The sequence below is a fragment of the Dermacentor silvarum genome, chromosome 9 (genome assembly GCF_013339745.2).
Source record: "Dermacentor silvarum isolate Dsil-2018 chromosome 9, BIME_Dsil_1.4, whole genome shotgun sequence".
Taxonomy (NCBI): Eukaryota; Metazoa; Arthropoda; class Arachnida; order Ixodida; family Ixodidae; genus Dermacentor; species Dermacentor silvarum.
This window is the reverse complement of record NC_051162.1, coordinates 156,156,334-156,181,301: the sequence shown is the minus strand read 5'-3', so window position 1 is coordinate 156,181,301 and position 24,968 is coordinate 156,156,334. Positions and strand designations below refer to the sequence as shown.

The following is a 24,968-nucleotide window of genomic DNA, read 5'->3' as shown; positions in this document are numbered from 1 at the left end:
GTGAAGACAGACGGTAGACTATTGCCTAAGCACGTGTACTTCAGCACACGGAGGAAGCTTCCGCATGCTACGGTAGCTAGGCACGACGCGCGTGCGAGGCGGCCATTTTGAAATGCCGACGCAGCATTAGGGTCGTGTTGAAAGTGCGCGTTAGATTCGAGTAAATACAGTATTCGTTTAGAAAGCGGCACTATAGTGGCATCGCCCATTTGGTGCCATTACGATAACGCCACACCGCGTGCCGATGCTGCAGCATACCGATACTACCGATACGACGCAGATCAAAATGGCGACGTCACTCGTGTACTTCAGCTGGCTACTGGCGCGGCTAGCAGCGGCTGCGATACTGACTTTTCTAGATGGCGCTAACTATGCACCATATTTATCAGTTTCAGTTAAAAACTGGCGCGTTTTTTAAAATCCTCGAATCTAAGCCGACCCTAGAGTTTCGTATGTGATTATTTGAAAAAAACTATCGGCCTAGATTCGAATAAATACGGTATCTCGAAACTCTGCATACCTAAATTTTTTCTGGTTATTAAAGTTTTGAGTTAACGAGAGTTTACTGTGTATTTGTACAACATTCAAAGATTTCAAAATAACCACCCCCAATTATGCTACAAAATGCAGTGATGTTCCATTTGACTTTTATTTGCTCTTGCAGCCGTGGAGCCTCACAATGAGCGGCAACAACACAAAAAAAATGTTAGCCTACACATACACAAGAACCGTTATAACAAACGATTGTCGATGGCAGACTTGAAGGCTTCATTCATAATAGAGCCAATTCCAAAACTACATTCTCATGCATTTCGGTAGACATCCAGGAACGGAAATAGACCCTTTTCGCAGCGATCCCCTGGGAGCCGCTGGCACACATGACACCCGGTGTGGCTCTGCAAACCTGTTTTGGCAGATATAGATGGGGACTGAGTGGACGACACGATGCTTTGGCCACAGCGGTGGAGGACATGCAAGCGCTTTCTGAGCTCATCAAGTCTTGTCAAAATGTTGCGAGCAGCATATACGGTGCTGGTACGAGAAGCGGGGGCTAGAATTTAATTCAGAACTGGAGTTTCGACAGCATGGAATTCAGTTAGGATTATTGTGTGTTTTGCTCTTCATTTCTTTATTTGCCAATGACTTTGAAGCAGTGGCTTATGTTTATGACTCGGTAAGGTTCATAGGTGCAGTCGCTATCCGATTGTTTATATTGTTCCTAATCGCTCACTTGTGTGGTCAGTTTCTGTAGATTTGTTCTTGCCACGTACAGTTAAGGCTTGGAGCATAGATGTTCTGTACGTTGTAACTGCTTTCAGCAAAGTTGTATTATTTCTAGTCACTCGCTTAATCTGTGGACCGTCGTGAAACATTCAGCTTTGAACATTCATGTGCAGTCGGTGTAATTGTCACCCACTCTTCGGTGCATTGATTCCATTCACTTATTCTTGATACGTGGGCAATAGAGTAAGCATAAGCTTGAGTGTGTGTAGACAACTGTAGTGTGCATGCATAGCATTTTTTGGAATGTAGGAAGGAAACCCTGGTAGAGAGCAGGGGAGCTTCCAAGATGGCTGCGATGTAGCAGAAATACACCTGTGTGCGTTCGCGACACAATGTGTCGTAAATCAGTCATATTACTCGAACTACGACACGTTAAAATAACGAGCGAGAAACTTGCTTTGTCGGGAAATGGCACTACTTCCTTTGTCACTGAGTAACGTGCGGTGCTCACTTTTGCCGACGTTCCAGTGTTGAAGTCCTTTCGTTGGAGGTTAGCGATACAATGCTGGTGGACGAGTATTTTAATTTTTTTTTTTTTTTATCCTCGAGGAAAGCCGTAAATCGCAAAGGGGAGGCAACACAGGCAGTCCTAGTGTAGTGGTGGTCTGTGCACTTGGTCAGGCCACACAGATTCATTCTGTTCTTCTTTATGCCAGTCACTGTTCTAGCAGCCAACTACAGCACACCCTTTCCTCTAGCACTCCACATTTTGCAGCATGAATGTAGCACAATGCGTCGGCGAACACTTAGTTGCATTTCTGACAGCTGATCGCACAAATTGGGGCAAAAGTTGTAATGGTTTCGTATTCGAGGCAACGTGCGCCGTGCCGCCGAAAGCGTAATCTTGTTCCTCCGTAGCTAACTGCTCCGCGAAAAGGGTCTACAATGTCATCCAGCTGATGTTAGCACTGGGATAAAAGGAAGCCTAGCGACAGATTCAATAGAACGGCAAAGCTTTATGTGGCAAAATTTGGGTCTTTCCCTTGCTTTCTGTTTCGCTAATACGCATCGCAACAAATTTTAACACATGCGCTCACGTTTTTTCAGCGGCACCGAGAAGCAGCATCAAAAGCAACCCTCGGCCCATGGGGAGCAGAATGCGAAAAAGCCTGAGCACGTCGAGCCTGCCCCGGCCGATGTCGGCTGTGACTCCGACTTCTCGGACTGCGTTCCTGTTGTCCAGCAGGGGTCAGCAGCAGTCTGCAACCAGATACCGCCAGCACCAAAACAGGCCCAACCAGTGAGGCAGTACTCGAAGCAGGGCCAACGCAGCCGACTCTCCTCTCCGTGGCCCAACCCGTGTTTTACCAGTGGCCGGAACACTTACTTTAATGCTTTTAGTCAATGACCATGGAACTATTTTTTTAACTCTTTAATCATTGACCCTGGTGAGTGTTCGGCCAAAGGGCAGTGAAGTTTTGGAAGGAAAAGCCACTACCGCTACCACCCATCTGACCCGCGAGACTGTGTCGTGGTTTCCAGCCTGCACGAGATGCTTGTCGTGCGCTGTGTGCTTTCGAAACTGTCTTGTTTGTCTGAACTGTGCTTCCTGCGAGAAGGGCCCACTCTTCCAGTAGCAAGTTCGAGCAATGTGTTTCCAGGCTTCCTGCAGGCCCTCCAGCTGTTTGTGGCAGGAAGACGGAACACCCTTGTAGCGGCCATTCCTCCACTGTAGTGGTCTTGGAATTTCTGTGACTTGCAGTGCGATTTTGCCTGGCCTGAATAGCGTCCCCACGCTTTTATTTGCAGTTTGGGTGCTCCGGACTTGTGCAGCCTAGACTGCAATTGTTGGCGTTCGTGCGCGCAGTTCTCTCGTCGGCGAGCTTGGCAACTTTTGAGATTAGTGGACGTGAACAACTCTTCTAATTTGGAATGGCTAGGGAGCGCTTGCTTTTTACTTTTGCAGCAAAATTCTTAACCTTTTAAGCTTTCGGCAGCTTTTAGTTTTGACCATTTAATCTTTTGACCAAGTGAATGTTTTGCCTGGCTCACTTCTACTTGTTCTAAAGTGGAAGTGCACTATTGTCAGTGTTTTCTTCAAAACAGTCGCAAAGGGAAACCTCTCTGTTGCTGTGGGTTGCTTCATTTGCTTTGTTGCATTTATTTCAGTCCTCTTGGCCCGATTCTTAAAGCATGTCATGGTGCCTTCTAAATGACATTATGCTTCTGTTGAGGTGTTTAGATGCATTGTGCGGCCTTTCTGTGTTCACCAATTATATCCAATGCCTGAGCCTGTATGAATAGTTCGAACTGTGCAGCAACTTAATTTATACAGCAGTTGTACTCTTCAGCAGGCTCTTTGCTAACCAGCTGGATGCCATTCCTCTTGCGAAAGGCCCGATTACAATCCACTTCAATAAAGAATGTGTGTATGTCCATGGATGGACACTAAACCAAACTCTTTTATGAATTGTGGAGAACAGTGGAAACAGCGGGGACTACAGACCCAATGCTGAAATGAATAGTGAGAAGGCCGATTATATCTGGTCGCATAAGGACCCAATTCCTTGCTGTTACACGAGTGAAGAAACAGAACTGTGCAGAGTGATAGACAGGTGAAGACTTGCAGTTATCCAATATGCAGTTTGAACCCAGCCTTAAATCTTTTTTTTTTTTTTATGGAAAAATGGGAAGGTTGGCCTCAACTATGAATAGATGCCAAACCAAATGCTTGATGAACAGTGAAGAACACTATACCCGAGACAGATGGAAATGCCAACATTGAAAGAACTGACTATAGTGAGGGGTCCCTTCACTATAGCCATAACACTATAGTGATGGGGTAACAGGAGCTGATACAGAAACTGTGTAATTGCAGAGCTTTCTGTCTGGTTTCATGGCTCCGCGGTAATGTTTGTTCTTTTGTGCTATGCTTTTCTGCCATGCCTGAACTGGAGGGCTCCTGCAAAAGGGAGCGAAGCAACCCGTTGCATAACCCAGGGGGAGGTGGAGGCCTTAAAGGGCAGCTGAATCACTTTTCGACAAGTGAGCTTTGAACGTATTATTATAGCTTTTCACCCCCTGAATATGAAAATGATAATTTAAGAGGCCAGAAGTCACCGAAAGTTGGTTTAATCTAGCAAAAACAAGCCGCAGCGTCTGCGGGAGACGCCGCGGGTCGTTTAACGGGCTCTGATGGCAAACACGATCGTGATGTCATCTTAGGTATCTGCGAGGAGCGTGATTCGAATAGAGCGCGCACGTGACTCCTGCATTGACGTCATCGTCAGTCTCCGCCGCTACGCTCGGCTCGCGAAGGGGGCGGAGCTTCAACGAAAATTTCAACCGTGATTATGGTGCTGCTATGAGCCTAATCGAGAAAATAACTGCAGGAGTTGAGTTGTACTGTCAGTCTTCCAAACCCCCGTAAATCTTCAAATTCTAAAACCTCTTCAGTTTACCTTTAAGTGGAGGCCTTAGGTGCTCCAAAGGTGGGGGCCTTAAATATATGCCGTGTGAGCGGCCACAGACCAATGAATATTGACGTGTTGTTACTGTGCGCCCCAGTGAGACAGGCCAACCACTGACTAGCAAAACTGTGCAGATAACAGCCGATGGAATAAGGAGGGGCCCCCTCAGCAGGGTGAGGGGGCCCACCATAATAGTGTACAGACTATTATGACAGGGCCCCCTCATTGTAGTGAGTGCCAAGACTGACTATAATAATCGTGTAGTTGACAAGTTTGACTACGTAGCTGACATGCGTATCCAGGGACACGCCTGTTGCACACTCTGGACACAGACTCGACTGCTGAGTAAATTGAACAGTGCGTGGTGATTAAAACAGGTGAAGGCGCATAATTCTATAGCATGCACGGCATGTATCCAGCTTCAGCTTGACCCCTTGACAAATGCTTCATGAGCAAGTGACAGAATGGAGGTGGATGGGACAGACATGCGTGATATTGGAGTTGTAACTGGCACTGGGTTGGTAGCTTTCAGAATTAGAGGGGGCAGAAAGTCTGCTACAGGTGGAGCAATACAAGCGCCAGATTATCTTGCTGTGGCCTTCCACCCCCCCCCCCCCCCCCCCAGTTCTTTGCATTTCGCTCGCATTGGAGAAAAAATGGACAACCACCATAGAATATATTCGTCCTATAACCACTTATCATGCCTGTATGTTATGTCATGCGTTGGGCTATTGTGCAACATATATTTTGCCCATGGCTTATTTCCAACTACCTTCAACCATGCACTGGGCACTATGATACAAATTGGTGCATAGAAACAATGTAGCTGCTCAACAAAAGGGCAAACTCAACCACTGGAGGTGATCGTGGGATACGTAACTAACGAGTGTGCACTCAACATGTGTACAGTGCTTTTGGTGCGCAGTAATGCGCAAAAAAAATGTCCTTTTCTAAGGGGTATGCTATGCTATAGCTGTTGCTTGCTTCGGGACCTTGGGCCTCTTCAGTCGTCGGAAAGTAATGTTGCAGATGCTTACACAAGGCAAGATTCTAAATGCCGCTCATGTATGGGGCGTTATATATTATAAATGTTGACTGATGGATGATAAATGATTGGTACAACTTTTAAAATGTTGATTTCAACTGCAATATTGCCACTTATGATAGTGTGGCTTCGAGCCAGAAGTACTAAATTAGGACGAATTTAAGGCAATACCCATTGGTATTGATTTCTGCAAACTCTGCTTCGCAATCTGGGGCTAGATTTATCTGTGCCTGTAATCCTGTCTTTCGGGGCCTTAAGTTCAGCCACATAAATATTGGATTGGCAGTCCAGAATTGCCTCGTTGAATCTAATCGATTACCATGCTAGACTGATGTCGTCGCCCTCACTTGGGATTGGCCAAGCAGCTGGCGGTTTTAGAAGTGTTTCTAATAAGATTGGTACCAAAATAACATTTAGAAAATTTGAGCGTGGGTTAGAGGGAAAGAATGCAAAAATGAAACTGTAGTGAATTTTCAACTTTAAAGAAAATATACCATCAATAAAGCAACAACTCAATGGATAAATTGGAAAATTTATTAAGATAATCGTTCTGTCACTATAAAGTAGTACATTGCAAGAAAAAGTGTCCCTGTGGTTGAATCCCAAGGACGGGAGAATGGAGATTCTAGAATGGCTGGTGAAGTTAATGATAGCCAAAGTTGGTGAAATTGTCCCTACACTTCTCATCAGGATTCTTGCTTCGTCAAACATAGTAACATTGCTGCATCGACGCCTTGCATAGGTCAAGTTTGATGCCCATCCCACACTGCTCTGTCTGAAACGAGGAACCAATTCAGCACTTCTATCTTGTCATCGCTTTATTGCGACAAGAAAAGTCGCAGTTTCGCCCGAAAGGCTAAGCATCAATTGCGATAGCAAATTAGTATAGAGCTATACGGAGTAAGGATAGTAGTTTTATCAGCTGGTTCAACTTGGACACATTCGCTTACTAACTGAATTAACAAGCATGGTGTCGGCGTGCACAAGCAAACCATGAATATATCGCACTCGACGACCGCAGACAACCGCTGTCAACGCTCGCGTGGACAAGCGCGGCAGCAGCTACGAGTGAAGGTTCGTGCGGTCTATCGCTTCAACGGAAACTGAGCGGCGAAAGCACAGCGCATGCAAAGGTAGGAGCAGTGTGCAGATTACTTTCAAGATATGGTGCGCGCGACCGCCCGCAGCCGCGCAGAGTACAAGTACGCAGTTGCTGGCAGAGTAGAAGCTGAATCCCCTCCCTTCCTCTCGCACTGCCTTCCCGCTTTCCTCCTTTTGCGTGTGAGATTGAGTCGCCAGTTCTGCTTGCGCCCGGTCGCAAGATACGCAGTTGGTGCCGCAGCACAACGTCGCCCCTCCTCCTCCCTCTCTCCCATCCCCCCCACTGCCTTTCGTGCTACGGTCGCGTTTGCTCTCTGCGAAAGCGCGTGTCCTTCGCGCACTTTCACGCGCACATACGGTGCACGGCGACGATTTTATCGCCCTTGGACGTTATACGGAACCTCAAGGCAACGGCAACGATAGCAGAAATCTGCTTGGAGTGTCCATACAATTGCTATTGCAATAAAAGAATATAAAAGGCCTGGCCAAGGCTCTTGGAAGCCTTGGCCAGGCCTTAACAGAACCTGTCGTTTCGTTTGGGGCCTCCTTTCTGAGATTCAGCCACAGGGATGCGTTCAGCATGGAATCAGTATAGCGACACAACGTATTGCCACCGTCGAAATGAGTTATATATGAGGCGTGTACTGCAGTGGGGCTCATCTTCTCTAAGAACACTCGGCGCCATCTAGCGGCGTTGCCACAAATCCTATGTGTGGCCTCCAAAATGCATGGCGCGCCAGTGCGTGCGAACGCTGAGAAACGCGTTATGCGAAAGCCGGGCTCCTCTCGCGCTTCTTTCTGGACACACAGCGCCATCTAGTGGCGCTGCGGAGAAGTCCACGCGTAGCCTTTGAGACGAAAAACGTGTTGCGCCGGTGTGCGTGGACGCTGATAATTGTTCCCCGCTTGTCACACACCTACTGGTACATACTCGGTGACCCATTTTGGCGAAAGGTGCATTGAAGAGCAGTAAATAACTTGTGCATTCATTGCCCATCTTGCTAAAGCATTGGCGTGAAAGATGTTCATTGAAAAACGGCACACACGTGGTACATTTATCGCGCAGAGTGCTAAAGCATCGGGTAGCTGTCTTTGAGGAACCGTCGACAGTCGTCGTGAGATGGGTTCTGCCGAATTTTTAAAAATGCGAAAGCATTGTATGGCCCATGAGGAGGAAAATCCGGCGTTGTCGGCGTTGGCATGGCCACAAGATGGTCCGAAAAGTCAAAGGAGCCCAAGTGAGCTAATCGAGGCAGTTGATGACATTCAAGGCAGAGTGAATTAAGGCAGGCCATGTAATGCGTAGGATGTATAACCGGTGGACCATTAGAGTTACAGAATGGGTACCAATAGAAGGGAAGCGCAGTTGAGGGCGGCAGAAAACTAGGTGGGGTGATAAGTTAGGAAATTTGCAGGCGTAAGTTGGAATCGGCTAGCACAAAACGGGTAATTGGAGATCGCAGGGAGAGGCCTTCGTTCTGCAGTGGAAATAAATGTAGGCTGATGATGAATTAAGGCAGAGTGAAGCCGAATTAAGGCAGTTTTAATTAAGAGTTTATTACGGCACTCGAACCCACGACCATTGGTGGGAGTAGAACCCACGACCTTTAATTGGTTATTTAAGGCGAAGTTAATTATGGTACAGTTAAGGCATTCGAACCCATGGCCTCTGTTTGGAGCTGGACCCTCGACCATTTGGTGGGAGTTGAAACCACGATATTGCGTCGTGCGCACCTTGTGACGAGCACCGTGGGTTGTCGCAATTACACAATGCCTCGAAACGTTTTGGTCATGTAGTTACTCGCCTGAAAGAGCATAAGCATCGTGCAGTGATGGCAATGCTTTCGCATTCATCCATGTAGGGATAACTAAGTGCTGCCCCTTGACTATTTGTTTTATTGTAGAACTGTACATTCTTAGTGGCACATACCTAGTTACCCAAGTTGGCATCAAAGAGGTTCATTGAATACCAGCAGAGACCGACTGGCACATACCCAGTGCTCCAAGTCGGCGTCAAAGAACAGTGGTACATACAGGGTGTTTCAGCGAACATTCCCAAAACATTTTAAACATTGCCTGTGGCAGATAGCACAATTCTAGTTGGTCGACAGATGTAGAGACTCGTGATAGTGACCACCTCCCAACTTACGTTCAGTTAAGCTGGTTTCTCTGCTCAGCCTTACGTTGCATCCGTCAAACAGACTGGACTTTAAGACGTCTGTTGATACCAGCTGTCAGAGTTTGACATCTCCATCTGAAATAGAGGATATCATTGCATCTACCATACGGGACAAAACTAGAGAAGTTAGCGTACCGAGGCACAGATCATCGATCGGTGGACACACAATATGAGGCCCTTCGTGTAATCCGTCGCTGCGCGGAACGGCGATACAGAACAAAGTCACCGACAGATCTTTCAAACAATTGCTGACCTCAGTGACATGTTCTTCGGCAACTAGAAAGTTTCACAGACAGCATTGGAGGTCATTCTGTGGATCCCTAAACCCAAGACAGCCTCTATCTAAGATCTGGCGGGTCATACAAAGTCTCCAGGCAACTCCACAACAAAGACACCCATTCCGTGCCGTGGCTCTACATGAACGCCGGACCGAATTAGAGGTAGCAGAGGACTACTGTAAACTTATTGTGGACACCAGTAGCGCACCCAGTATCTCTGCCGGGGGGGGGGGGGGGCACTTTGCATAATATGCAATTTGCATGCTTTAGCCAGAGGAATCGAACAGCAAATAAAATGTCTAATACTTATAATAATGACACCAAGGTTGATGACGATGCTTATTTATTCAGCATTTTACTTATTCTTGAAAGAGCTTGATAGGGCTAAGAAGCTGGTCTGCAGGGCAGTGCACGTGGTCATCCGTTGAAGCTCTCGCGTAAAAGGTCGTGGCAACAGTGAGTGGTGGCAGTGTCTGAGGAGGTCACTTATGACTGGTGGAGCAGGAGAACTAAGGAATGTCAGTAATAGCGTGGATAGAGCACCAAACTCGGTCTCGGGGGGGGGGGGTGAAATCCCCCCCCCCGTCAGTGCGCCACTGGTGGACACGTCTAATGCAGTGACTTCATCGCTTGTCACCATTGCGCCCCGTCACCTGATGAGTGACTCGAAGAACCTTTTACGATGCAAGAGCTTGACGCTGCAATTTCTGTTTCCCGACGCTCATAGGCACCAGGACCTGGCGGAATCGCGTATGCTTCACTCAGCCATCATGGCACAGAAGCATGACGTATCGTTTTATCTTATTAAGCCACGTGGGAGTAGGAAATGTTCCAGATAGTTGGAAATGTAATCACATTGTAGTGTTGCTTGAACCGGGGAAGTGCACTAACGAGCTTTCCTCCTACAGACCGATCACCTTAGCCAGTTGTGTCGGCAAAGTAATGGAAAGGATGGTTATTTTTTCAATGATGGAGTGGTTCCTAGACTGCAATAATTGCTTTCCTGATTTTATGAATTGATTCAGAAAAGGCAGTTCTTCCATCGGTGGTGTTGTCGACTTGGTCTCCACTGTTGAACAGGAAAGAAATCGCCGGCGGTTAGTTGGAGCTGTTTTCCTGGTTATTAAGGGTGCATACGACAATGTTCTCCATTATGCAATCTTTGATGCGCTGGAAGATTTAGACGTCGGTGGCCGGCTATGTACGAGTACATGGATTGTTAGCTATCTCAGTGGCCGCGTTTACATATGGCAAGTTATGGCGACACCGGCCGGTACAATATCCACCGAGGTGTTCCACAAGGGGGAGTTCTCAGTCCAAATCTCTTGAACGGTACATTGATTGGGCTTGCATGAGAACTTCCTAACACGGCAGAGTTTAGCTCATATGCGAACGACATAGGCGTATGGCCATCTGGAGCCACCCGTCCCCAAATGCGTGCTAAGCTTCAACGTGCAGTGACAATCACAGCTAAGTATCTGCGGTGTCAAGGCCTTCAGCTCTCAACAGCGAAATGTTCCGTGGTTTCATTCACGCGGAAACGAATGACCAGGTATTCCATAATTGTTAATGAAACAGCGATACCTTCAGTAACACACCGCGGATTCCTGGGCGCAATCATAGACCGGGAACTATCTTGGTCAAGACACGTCGCCGTACTGAAGTCAAAACTGAGGAGTTTCGTTGAGGTCCTTCGCGTCGTTGCAGGAACAAGATGGGGCCCCTTGGAGTCGTCATTACTCCAATTGTACCAAGCGCTATTCATAGGGTATATACGGTACAGCATGCGGGCGCTGTCAAGCAAGGGGCTTAGTTGTGTGCGCACGCTGGAGAGCATTCAAGCTCAAGCATTACGCACATGTTTGGGCCTCCCACGATGCACGTCACCCAATGGTACACTAGCGGAAGCTCGTGCTTGTCCTCTTGCTGTATACTTGCTCTGCGAGCCTCTCCGACTGTACCCGACACAGACACCATCCTTTGTCATCGCTCCCTGCCCCCACACCCCCTGCCCCACACCCAGGTTGTGGGTGTGGGGCAGGGAGCGATGGACTCTATCTTTCCTGGACTCTATCTCGTCATCAGAATATCCTACCATCAAGATTTTCTCCCGCCTGCATTCCGAGAATACCCCCGTGGGTCCTGCCTAAACCGTTGGTTACTCTGCAGATCCCTGGAATTAGGAAAAAGTCATCCGTTGAAACCATTGGCTTCAAGCAGCTTACCCTGTGTCACATTTATGCAGAGAACGGCGATACTGTACACGTGTATACAGATGGCTCTGTCACACCGTATGCCTTCACTGCAGCCTTGGTCATGCCACATGTGATCGTTGCACGGGGGTTTAAACTAGACCATAGGTCAACATCAACTGCCGCAGAACTTGTTGCTACCCGGGAGGCACTTCAATTTCTCTCCGAGGAGCTTCTTCGTGCATGGACGATATTCTGCGCTTCAAACCATTGACTGTGTCCTCAGACGGGGCCCGTATTATTCAATGGCTATAGAAATCGCAGAGTTTCTCGACCGTGCAAATAGAAATGGGCATATCACCTTTCAAGTGGATACCTTCACACTGTGGCGTGACAGAGAACGAACAGGCAGACGCTGAAGTGAAAGCTGCTTTAAATAATGCTACTGAAGTACGCTTTCCATTCTGACGAACAGACACAAACGCCCTACTTCGTTGCGTAATACGCAAATGTACATTGGAAGCACTGGACTCAACCAGATCGACGACACAAGTGAGTGCATAAATGGGCCCTAGAAATGAAATTCCGCACGCCTCACAAGCTCAAAAGAAGGCAAACAAGCATGATGCACCGGATTCGCCTTGGTGTGGCATTCACCAAGCATTATAGAAATGATTGGTTGCAGTGACACTAGCCCAAACTGTGAATACTGGCAGGTACCAGAAGCACTTATATATTTTGCATTTGTGGCGCGTACACGCAAGAACGACAGAAACTGGTCTCTTCCATTGCAAACGTTGATAAGAGGCCGCTATCAGACGAGTTTCTTTTATGTCCTTGGCCCAATGCAAACAGCGCAGCCCTGATAACCACTGCCGCTATAGCCCTTCTACAAGCCACTGGGCTGAACGCACGGCTTTAGAGATGCCACAACGTTGTATATACGCACATCCTCCTACTATCATCATCATTCATCAGCTCTTTTACTCCCCCTCCCTTTACCCCAGTGAAGAGCAGCAGGCTAGATCAAGTTGCAGCCCAGGCCTTTCTGTAAATAATTTTTTCTCTCTAGCCAAAGATGCCGCCCTAGTCCAAGGACTTCGAGCCGACACCTGAGGCCACTAAAAGCAAAGTGCCAGCTCTTGAAATAAAGTTTATTTCTTCTCTCTCTCTAGTTCATGAGCTGGTCTACTTGAAGAGGCGGACATCACTTGCACAAAAAACTGAAATGCATAATCGGCTGATTAACAAAAATTCACTAATTAAGTTTTTAACTAATTACCTTACGCCCATATTGCAATTTACAAATTCTAGTCGTGGAGTTCCCAAGGCGGATCCACTTGGAATGAATTATCAGGATGACACCAGTTTCGAGATATAATTCTCGAACTTTCCGGAGAAAGGCATTGGCGTTCCAGTTACTTTTGTGCTGCAATGCATAAAACAACGTTTTGTTAATAAAGTGTTCGCTAACACCCTGTAGTCAGTTCCGCATCTACAGTGACCCAGGTTCGTTGAAGAGCTGCACACTGCCACATACACAGTGACCCAAGTTGTTCGTTAGGTTGGTTTCGAACTTCGGTAGCGCCCACCGACGCCGCAACGCGGGGGCGCTAAGGTCGGCGCTCTCGGCAGGCGCTTTGGCGCCGGCTGCGAGAGAAGAGAAAAATAACGATGGGCAGCGCGTGCTCGCTGCACAGCACGGCACGCGCTATGCTACGCTGGTCCTCGTGTTCTGGCGCTACGCTGCGACTTCCCGGCATCATGTTACATGCGCTCCCTATTCGACCATGGACTATACCAGTCGCCCAGGTGCACGTGTGGGAAAACAGAGGCAGAAACATATAGTTAGTCCCCGGAAAGTTAGGGAAGTACTCTAAAATGATAACACATAAAGAAAAATTCGGCCAGCATCTCTACCTTTCACGATGGTGCCGGGAAACCAACATGCGCACATGGTTGTTGGAATTGCATTTTGCCGCTTCACATATCGAACACGTGCGTTCGATCTGAATAATTACCTTTTACTGTCTTTTAATTATATTTAATATTTGTTATGCTCCTTCATCGTGTGTCCTTCTTTTTCTCCAAGTTTTGTAATCAATACTTCTATGAATATATTTCTCGTGCGGCCAGTTTCCCTCGGAGCTGCCTGCCATGTCTAAAGGTATCAGCATCAGTTGATTCTCGAGAAGGAACTGCGCGCGGCGTTCGCCACGTTCGCTCGCGCCAGCGTCGAGCTACGAGACGAACGTCGCAGTCCTCGTACGCCGACAGCTTCAGCTCGCACATTCGTCGCAGAGCTCCGTGGACAAAGGAAGCGGTCTCGATTTCCGTGGCGCGGCCATGGCGGGAATGGCGTGGACCCTCCACCCGGCTCTCTTCTACGAGAAGTACGGCACGGTGCTCGTCCAGCTATGGGAATCGGGCGCATTCGGCACAATGTTCCGGCCCGTGCGAAGGCTGTCCAAGAGCATCGGCGACAGGATCACGTCCCTGCGCCTGCACGGCACCGCGGCCGCGCCGCCCAAGGCCGAGCCAGAGGCCGAGGTGCTGACACTGACGGACGAGAGCGTCGCCACGGATGACGAGGCCCTGTCGAGGGTCAACCGCGAGCCTGGAGACACGTCGCCCGAGCCCAGCACGTCGCAGCAGAACGAGCTGGCCTTCCAAGGTGACATATACACGCAGTTGAGGCGCAGTCGCAGGCAGCGCGAACGTCTCCTGAAGATCCAAAAGACCCGTGAGAAGTTCCTGGAAGGTGCCAGCAGCGGCAGCAGGAAACAGCGCCACTTACAGGCTCGCAGGGGCTCCATCATGGCCTTCAAAAAGGACAAGGGATTCAGGAAGGGGGCCGGTGGCGGTACGCCGCTGACGGACATGGAGGGTGTCGCCCCCACCCGAGCCGTCGTCATAGACGTCTCCTCCGCATCGCCAGCCTCCGAAGGGAGCACGGAAGACGACGACGACGCGGCCGGGACAACCGCGAAGCGTAGCGGTCTGATCAAACCCGAAGAGCTGCTCGCGGACAACGACAGCCTGCAGACATTCAGGGACGTCTGCAGTCCCCGCAAGAAAGGCCTCGCATCACCGCCGCCGGGTGTGCGCGAGGCGTCAGAGTCGCAGACCGAGACCGCGTCTCTCGCGAGCACTGCGGCGGCGGATCAAGCAGCAGTCGGCAATACGCCGCCGCCCAAGAATCTGGCGGAACCGCTGGCGGCCGCGAAGTCGCCGAGGAAATCTGCTCTCCACAAACGCAAGGCGTCCAGGAGAGCTTCCGTGGCGTCGTGGCGCAACGCTGACGAGCAAGCGACAAAGCCAGCGCGAGAAAAATATCCAGCGACGATGGACTCATCGTCCGCGGTTGCTGGTAAAGCGAGACCGCCGCAAGCCGACTTCTCTTCGGCAACAAGCTTGTTGTCGACCAAGGAGCCCATCACGAATGACGAACGCCCTGCGCCTCCGATCCCGGCCGGAAGAGTCCCGAAGAAAGACAAGGCTAAGCGACGGAAACCGAAGGCCGGAAGCCACAAGAAGAAAGCGAGGAAGAAGTCAAAAACCGCGCCCGGCCCAGGTGAAAAATCGCCCGTGCTTCCGGAGGACTCGTACACGGGTGGCGATGTGTATTCAGGGGCCGCTGGCGAAGATAAGCCGCGTTGGAAGAACGAAACGGCCGGGGCCCCATCGCAGGACAAGGTGCGTTCCCGCGTTGCAAGACATCCAATCACCAGCACGGAGTCTTCCGCTTCCAACAGTACAACTGCGTCGCCGCAAACTGCTAAAGCTGTACGACGCGGGAAAAGCGCGGGAGCCGTTTCTCAGCCAACGACTTCCGTTAGGGCACCGGGCGAGGTAGTGGACACGAAATTCCACGAGGATAGCACGTGGGTGCAAGATGGCAGCAAGACTGCTCCATTGGCCACCGGCGCAGCCGTGGTTCATGTCGCTGGCAGAGGCAGTCATCCAGGCGCGAAAGCCACCAAACGCGACAGCACTGCCGCTCTAAAGACCGCACCGCCGCTCGGCTTGCAGCAGTGGACGAGCAAACGGGAGGAACGCGGCGCAGAATCCAAGCCGTCCGCTCAGACTCCGGCCGACGTTCCGCGAAGTGGCGAGGCTCTCGGGACATCCGCGGGGGCGAGTCGAGGGGTCGGCGTGCATAAAAGGCACGCCAGGAAACACAGGACCTCCAAGTCGCCGGCGGGCCCTGTTGTCGAGACCTCGTCCGGAGCGCCCACGTCGGCCAAAGACGGCGAACAGGAGAGACCCAGCGCGGTAACCCCACGCGCGGTGTCTTCCGATAGCGCGGAGAAGGTCTTCGACGAAGTCGTGGCCGTCCACCATCACCGTCGACGGAGCCACGGCAGGTCCAAGAGGACGTGCTAAGGAGGTCGCCCGCAGACGGCACTTCAGAAAGACAAAGGAAGACCGCCTCGTGGACACGACCCAGTTGGCGACCGGCGGCGAACTTCCGGCGGCGGCGCTCGCCGACGTAACCGCTGACGTCGGCCCGTCTAGGGTCGAGGGCTCCGCCGCGGCGACGGCACGCAAGGACTTCGTTGCCCAATCGACAACGAGCGTGGCGTCTGCGCCGGCGGCGCGCTGCCGAGTTATGCCGCCCACTGCTGACGTCACGCTGACGGGCACCGACACGGGGTTCTCGGTGGGTAGCGGGAGGCGCCCACCCAAGGCGACCACAGTGGTCAAGGGTGACGATGTCACCGTCCACGTGGACTTCAGCAGTCGCAACAGGGCAGCCATGTTCTGGCCGTTTGGCCGTAGGGGCGACAAGAAAAAGAATTGAAGCGACCGAGAAGACCCCGACGTCGAGAAGCGTGTATCAGCGGTCGCCTGGCGCGCATCTTCTGCCTCGACGCTGGGGCGCAATTATCGAGGCGCGGGAATGGCCGACTCGCGATGCTGTTTGACATCGCTAGAGATTCCTGCGGCGAACAACAATGCGTTCGCAACGCCAGTAAATATATTAACAATGGTTTGCCATTTGAGCATTGTCTGGTGTATGTCTGCCCGTAGCGTCCGCAAGAAAATGTGAATCAAACATTACACAAAACGGAGATCGTGAACACTCGGTAAAACCGAGTAAGTTGGTAGTAGACACCATTAGAAAAACGTTTGTGTTGGTAAAAGAGTTTCCAATTGGCCAATCTCCGTTTCATATATTTTACACCCTTTAGGGCTTGTGCGTATATTTCTTTCAACGCGGCGTATCCGAACTTTGTCGGGAATTCATGCGCCTCTCGGCCACCGTATCGCTAGTGACAAGAACTGTTGCGCAACTTCGGTTGCGAAGCAGCGAGCGCAGATAAAGTGCTTGAAAGATTGACAGGTATTGAATGTTTAAGATGAGCCCTTACCTAAAGGGGGTATATGTTTACAGCGAAGCTGTATGTGGCAAGCCGATTCGTCCGTCTGTCGCCTGTACGCCGAAAACTATCATCGGCAGCAATGGCTCGAACGTGGTCGTCATTTTCCACAGCTGGCTCGTTGGCGGCTCTCGGCGCAACCGCGCGAACGCGCTCGTGCCACTGCTCCCGCGTTCGTCGTCGTCGCCTTCTTCCACAGCTGGCTCCGTTGCCGCTCATCATTCCAGCGAGGAATTTCACTTCTCTTCTGTCGTAGTAATGGGGAGGCCGCGTTTACGGGGGTATGAACCATTGCTTAAGGGGGTATGAGCCATTCATTGTCTTACGTGACGGACAGATTTCGTTTTGAAGCAATTTAATTTTGAAGCATCGTAAGCGGTATTGGGCGACAACGGCGGTCTGCGGGCATATACCGTCAGTGACGTTCTCTCCGTCGCCGCCGAACGTGTGTGTAACCTCATTAACAAAGTCACCGCCCAAGCACTCCGTACAGATGGTTAACCAACGAAGCTGAAACGTGCGGGCTCGGTGTTTATCACTGGCTTAATCCCGACTGTTCATTAAAGTCTTTTTAATTAATGGTTACGTCTTTGTGTTACGTCTTTGTGGTTACGTGTTTGTGTTTTTTGGTTACACAGGCGTTCAGCTGCGACGGAGAGAACGGCGTAGAAAACGTAAGAAAGCAAGGAAACGCTCCTACCAGCACGGCAGCAGTTGTGGACAAAGTGGATGAATACGGTGCGGTACGTTCCTGCTATTTGTGGAAAAAAAAAGGGGGGGCAGCTTCACACTAAGTGGTGCGAAGACTAGGCAAACAGCGAAGCTGGTGGCTCTTCCCTAGCTTTGCTTTCGTTTGCTTAATTTGGTTTGGCGTGGCTGGTTCTTAGCTTTGTCTTTGCTTTCCTTTGCTTAATTTGGTTTGGCGTGGCTGGTTCTTAGCCAAACTCAGCCGACCTCGAACGAGACGATACTCGGGGTCGGCGCGCAGTCTTCTAAAGGCCACTTTACAGTCCGACGTAGCGTTGACGCCCGAGCGCGCTCGGCACGGGGACGCCACGCCAGCGAAAGCGCAGCACTCCACCCATCTTGCTCGACAAGACGCGGATGCGGTCCATTCTGGGTGACGAGGCCGGCTCGAAATGCAGCATGTCGCATCTCGACGCCGGCTGCAGCTGGGGCACGCCGAACTCCGGATACATCGGCCGCGCCTGGCGCTGTGGCGAGGGTAGCCTGGGTGGCAACCTCGACGAGCGAACGCATCCCACCAGCTGTGCGAGGCGTTGCTAGGCAACGCGCGATGACGTCATCGCCAGGCCCAGTTTTTTTTTGTTCGCACTACGCGGCCTAACCAAGAGCTTCAACAGCTCCACTGTTAAAATAAACACCGTGCCACTCGGTGAAACGGACAAAAGGCGCACGGCGTGTAGTAGCAAAGCAGCATTAAAGCGCTAACCACACGTACGCGTCGGCATCGGCGTCAGCTCACGCATGATTGAGGAAAAAGTGACTATTATTCCTGGACAAAAAGCTTCTGGAACCGAACGAGTCTTTAGAATAAAAGGTGTACCCTACTCTCGTCTGCCGACGTATCTAGCGAGGGGATTCACGCAGAGGGGTTCAGGTCTGCCCCGGCCAAATATCAGCGCACATGACAGGGTGGCTGGGGTAGGCGATCACAAGCTGCGTGCCCATTTCAGCAACGCCTCTACACTGGCCCTTGAACAAAAGGGGGCACCATGTAAGTTTCTAGGACCTCACTCTATCCACTATGGCTCGCGGACCCTCTTCACTTTTTCTACCTGTAAAACTTACATTTACATTCCCTCTTGGTCGCACCTCCCCCCCCCCCCCCTTCCCCTCTATATGGCTTTTGTGCACCTGTGGGCCGTCGTGTTGCAGCCAGCAGCGGAAGTATCCCGCTTCCGTCAGACGCGAACTGACGCCGACGCTGATACCGGCGCGTACGTGTGGTTAGCGCTTAAAGCGCACCGCAGCGTCTAGGCCACATTGCGGAAGCGGGCGCCCATCAAATTAACACTTCTCTTCCCGCCGCAGCAGCTTTGTGGCTTTGGCGTTGCTACAGGTTGTACATTTAGACGGGGGCGAAATGCAAAAATGCCCGTGTACTTCAATTTAGGTGCACTTAAAAAAATCGCTGATGATCAAAATTAATCCGGAGTTCCCCCAATACCACGCTCCTCGTAACCATATGGTGGGTTTGGAACGTAAGCCCTATGATTTAATTAAAGTTTAAAACTTCTGCCAGGATGCGATGCGCTGTACGAGGCAATCACAACTAGACTCAGGCAACGAACAATGCTAATATAGACTCAGGCAACAAACAATGAAGCAACAAAACGACAGACACCGACCAAAATAAAAGTTTAAAAAATAATAAAAATTGAGTAAAAGACGTTTCGGCTTCGCTACGGAAGCCTTGTTCACAATCACTCCGAAACGTCTTTTACTCAATTTTTATTATTTTTTAACTTTTATTTTGGTCGGTGTCTGTCGTTTTGTTGCTTCATGTTTCATCCCGACCAGACGGGCTTCTGTCGAACCCTCAATTTCATTAACGAACAATGGCGCACAACAACGCCTCAAGAAACACGTCTCGCTCTGCGTTGTGTAGTACGTAGAGCAAACGCAAGTGGTGCACGCAAGGTAACGTTTAACATCAACTCGCCGCTCTCGTGTATCACTAAAGGCTGAATAACTCAAACATTCACCCTAAACATCACTGCCAATTACTGTCAGTTGACGGAAACAGCCCAGAAACCTCATTGACATCGGTTCCCGCGGAGCGTGGGATCCGCGTGATCTTTTTTTCTCGGATTCCGCACCGCGCCGTCTGCGTTAACAATGCGGCTTCGACCAATGCATAGACGTAGCTGCGTATCTGTGATAATACGTGTGACCGTGCACCACCCCCTAATTTTCGTGACGTGTAGAGAATGAACCCTCTCCAAAAAGGACGAGAAAAATTTTGCGTCAGTGCTCCTGTATGGAACTAAAATTTTATACGCACGCTGTTCACTGCTTTGATCATTTAAAAACGAGACGACGGGGCGCAGTGAGGACTCTAGCAGGCGGTTTGTTAGCCAACCAGCGCACGATACCGCATTCCTTCTCGACACGACACCCTGCAGTCAGTTTGCTATAAACGCTATACCGCTCTCAAGTCAAGTCCTCATTAACAAAAGCCTGGACTGCTGAATATTCGGCGTCCTCGCGGGAAGACCACGCCGTATCCACTTGTAGTTATGCACTAACCGGTCCAAGACAGAGACAGAAAGGAGATGAAATGGAGATAGGTTAACTGGAGCAACTGTCCGGCATTGGCAGCTCTGCACTGAGGGATGGTTAGAAGAGAATAGGATCCAGAAAAGAAGATGCGAAGAGAATATGTCCGCACAGACAGCAACTGACAACGAATGCAGTTTTTCACAGTCCTGATACCTAAATCCGGTCAAAGTGCATGCTGTACCGAAATGCTGGTGCAGTGATCACAGTGCCATGGGTACAATGCAAAAGACACAGTATCGGCAGCCTCACTCCTTCTTCTAACTAAGGTATCCACTTTACGGCCATAGGTGTCACTTCATTGACCTGTTCCACTGCTTAGATGGAACAACTACCAGGAAAAGAAAAGGTTGGCCAGTGAGCTAGTGCAACAAAAAATTTAATGTACAAGTTAAAGTGTAGTGCAGAACATTCGGCGCACCAAAAAGATTCTGGCACCATGTAAGAGCACTCGGAGCTTCAACCAGAAATACGCAAACGGCTATAAGGGATGAAGACGGTAACATCTTCGAAGTCGACGACATGCTGCTTTGCATCAGACGTTATTAGGGATAGCTTCGGCAAGAAAAAAACGTAGTCCCGACTTAAAGCGATCCATCTGCAGAGAATCCTGAGAGATGAAAATTTATCGTAGAAAATTGTTACTGAAAAAAAAAATGCTGTAAAAATGTCCCTACTAACACGGCCGCAGGACTCGATGAAATCCCAATACAGCTAATCAAACAGCTGGGTGTAAAGAGCAATGCACTGCTAACTAATGTCTAGGGAAAGTGATTAAAATGAAAAAAAAAAAACGCTTGGACGGCATTAAATCAAGATAAACCTTATCTACAAAGGCTAAGATGATAAGGATAAGACGAGCTCGTACAGGCCAGTTACAGCTACAGAATTTGACAAAGCAAGCCATAAAATTAGAACTGTCGAATTGGGGAGAATTCTGGAAACGACCCGACACATCGTAATAGAATGCTAAGATATTCACCCAGCGAGACCCGTAGGGAGTGTTCAGCTTCCAGAAGCGCTGGTATCCAAAGAAGATGGGAAGCATTAGCTGGTCAGCAGTCGAGATAAGCAAGTGGAAAAAAAAAGCAGTGGGGGTGGTTGACAGAACCGGAGTTATTGCAAGCGTAGATAATAGTACAATATAGTGATAGAGGTTAAAAACGAAATTTAAGATTGAGAGCTAGGCAGCATGTTAGATGGCGATAAATGTAGTAAAATTTAAATAAATCAAGCAGGCTAGGTGACTGTCTCCTCCCCGGTCGTTTCAAAGGGGATGTCAATAAACATCATCATCATCATCACTACCATATCATCATCATCAACACCACCACGGCTATTGGATACATACATACAAGGCACATGCATAGCTTGCTTTCAGTATTGTATAAAATATTCACTAAGGTAATTTCCAATAGAACCAGGGCAACACTTGATTTCAGCCAACCACGAGAACAGGCCGGCTTCAGGAAGGGATATGCTACGATGGATCATATCCATATCATCAATCAGGTAATCGAAAAAACTGCGGAGTACAATCAACCTCTCTATATGGCTTTCATAGATTATAAAAGGCATTGGATTCAGTAGAGATACCAACAGTCATAGAGGCGTTGCGTAATCAAGGAATACAGGAGGCATACGTGAATATCTTGGCAAATATCTACAAGGATTCCACAGCTACCTTGGTTCTCCACCAGAAAATTAGAAAGATACCTATCAAGAAAGGGGTCAGGCAAGGAGACACAATCTCTCCAATGCTATTCACGGCATGCTTAGAAGAAGTATTCAAGCTCTTAAACTAGGAAGGCTTAGGAGTGAGGATCAACGGCGAATATCTCAGCAACCTTCGGTTTGCACACGACATTGCCATATTCAGCAACAATGGGGAAGAATTACAACAAATTATTGAGGACCTTAACCGAGAACGTGTGAAAGTGGGATTGAAGATTAATATGCAGAAGACAAAGATAATGTTCAATAGCCTGGCAAAGGAACAAGAATTCAGAATCGCCACTCAGCCTCTAGAACCTGTAAAGGAGTATGTTTATCTAGGTCAATTACTGACAGGGGACCCTGATCAGTGAGAAAGAAATTTACAGAAGAATGAAATTGGGTTGGAGTGCATACGGCAGGCATTACCAAATCCTGACTGGGAGCTTACCACTGTCTACAGTTTACCACTGCAGCTTACCACTGCATTCTACAGGTGCTAACATATGGGGCCGAAACGTGGAGGTTAACAAAGAAGCTCGAAAACAAGTTAAGGACCGCACAAAGAGCGATGGAACGAAAGATGTTAGGCCTAACGTTAAGAGACAGGAAGAGAGCGGTGTGGATCAGAGAGCAAACGGGGATAGCCGATATTCTAGTTGACATTAAGAGGAAAAAAATAGAGCTGGACAGGCCATGTAATGCGTAGGATGGATAACGGCTGGACTATTAGAGTTACAGAATGGATACCAAGGGAAGAAGCGCAGTCGAGGACGGCAGAAAACTAGGTGGGGTGACGAAGTTAGGAAATTTGCAGGTGCAAGTTGCAATGAGCTAGCGCAAGACAGGGGCAATTGGAGATCGCAGGGAGAGCCCTTCGTCCTGCAGTGGACATAAATATAGGCTGATGATGATATCTCCGTACTCCATGGTTGTTGCATTCCGTTCCCATCCTTGTGCTTGTGCTCGGAAGTATACAGCGCCATAGTCGTTGCGATCCACCATTGGCGGATCGGACTAAAGTGCAGAAAGCGCGTCTTGTCCTAATCGAGATTTATTTATTTTATTTACTGATACTGTTGGCCTGTCGGCCGTTACAGGGTGGCTCAAAAGCAAGCACTTCAACAATTAGTATAATACATGAATATTCCAATATTACATAGAACACAGAAAGAAAAGACAGGTCAATAGCAGCATTTCGACAATTAGTGCAGTACGTGAATAAGGCAGTACATGAATAAGCGAACATAACCGAACAAAAACTATAAAGAAAAAAAAAAGCAGAAGCGCACATAAGCGAAATATTCTGGGCATACTCCGATCAATAATAGAAGACTATAAATGCAATGTTAACAGCGAGCTCATACACACCAAAAAAGAAAAAAAAAAGCGGTGAGCACGTATACATGCGCGCATCTTTCAATGTAGCTTTAATTTTTTCTCAAATTGTTCAGCACTGGTGCTTTCTCGCGTTAACACCGGTAATTCATTCCATTCTTTGATGGTTCTTGGGTAGCGTGAATGCGTAAGCGTGAATGTGCATCTGAGGTATTTGAAAAGTATTATCTTTGCTTTCCCTGTAGCGTTCTACGTTGCCGTGCTATCAAATTCTGTTTACTATTGATGCCAAATCTGTTTTTAGTGAGAAGAAAGAAGTTTAACCTAGCTATGCGCCTGCGTTCAGCGAGCGTAGGCAAGTTCAGCAAACTGAGCACTTCGGAGGCAGAATCTGCGCGAGAGTAATGTGATAGAATAAACCTTGCTGCTCGACGTTGAACTCTTTCCAGTCTCTCAATGAACCCCGACTGATAAGGGTCCCAGATTATGCTGGCATATTCTAGCGTGGACCGAACGTACAATAAATAAGCTGTTAGTTTTACTGATCGTGAGGCTAACTGCATAACTGCAATTTCCGTCGCAAGAAGCAAAGTTTCTTTCCCGCAGTTTCGCATATTTTGATGCCGTGATTCGGGCATACGTATGCAGAGAGTTTCAAGCAGCTTGACAGACTCTCGCTCATGCGTTTTTGATTGAGCTCGCCGGTTCAATTTCCGCTACATTCAAGGGTTTGCAACGAGAAAACACCTGCCATTGCAAATGACGTTTTGTTTAAAATTCTGATTCGAATTATTGATTCCCTTCCACTCTACACCGTGGCGGCATAGAAACGCAGGAAATGAGATTCAAGGTTTCATTGCATTTAATTATTAAGGCGAAAGCCTTAGGTGTCTATGTTGGCGGGACCTTTGGCGAAACTAGGCGGTGACGAAAAATGACCGACCCAGCAAAAAATTACCGGATTCTGGTCACATTTCTCAGGGAGGCTCCTAGTAAACAAAGTAAATTAGTGGCTTTGAAAAGCTAATTCCGTACATTTCCGTCTGGGTGTGAGTCGAACCCGGCCCTTCGGGGGGGGGGGGGGGGGGGAGTCGAGCAGGCTGCCTTGAAGCCAATGCGTGATTGCACACGGTACGTCGATGCCATCTCGACGACTAAAGGATGTGGCATGGTGCGGGCACTAACATGCTGCACTTTAGGTACTCCGTTAAGTGTTCATGTGTGGCGTTCAGGAGGTCACCTTAGTTCCACAGGTGCACTTGCCATTACGGCTTGTTATGTCTTACAAGACGTCTAGCCCCAATTGTATAATGTAACTCAATGCATTACCAATAGGTCTTATAAAGAAGTCTAACCCCGATTGTATAACTTCATGTATTGAACGGAGGTAAATATTTTAAATAGTTGAAATTGAAATGTTGAAATTGGCGACGAAGATTTGGTAGCCATTGCGCACTGGAAATTTGGTATGACAAATTGGCTTTAGCTTGTTTATTCGTGCTATGTGTTTTAAAATGTACGCACTAAGTCACGTTAATCTCATGGAACCATTTGTTTTGTCACTCAAGCATAAAAAAAATATTCTGTTTTTTTTTTTTGCATCGCTTGTCCATCGTGCCGACTCAGAATTGTTACGGAATATACCACGTGGTTTGAGGCCGCCAGAATGAAATTTTAGGTAATTCATGCACCACCCATTGGTCTTGATTACTGACACCTCCGCTTCGCAATCATGGCACAC

At 48.9% G+C, this 24,968-nt stretch overlaps 3 protein-coding genes across 28 annotated transcripts in view; 2 read left to right on the top strand and 1 right to left on the bottom strand.

The window, feature by feature from the left end:
* The window catches only part of LOC119464558 (kinesin-like protein KIF18A), a 45,254-nt gene extending 41,572 nt beyond the window's left edge, over window positions 1-3,682 (top strand). For both annotated transcript variants that reach the window (XM_037725574.2, XM_037725573.2), the window contains exon 16: window positions 2,332-3,682. In XM_037725574.2, coding sequence (XP_037581502.1) covers window positions 2,332-2,528 — 197 coding nt within the window. In that variant the 3' untranslated portion in view covers window positions 2,529-3,682. The remainder of the gene's footprint in view (window positions 1-2,331) is intronic.
* Window positions 1-24,968, bottom strand: part of LOC119464555 (serine/arginine-rich splicing factor 5) — a 337,955-nt gene that overhangs the window by 60,156 nt on the left and 252,831 nt on the right. The window lies entirely within an intron of this gene.
* LOC119464013 (protein sel-1 homolog 1-like) overlaps window positions 1-24,968 on the top strand; it is a 398,467-nt gene that overhangs the window by 147,819 nt on the left and 225,680 nt on the right. The gene's annotated exons all lie outside the window — the stretch shown is intronic.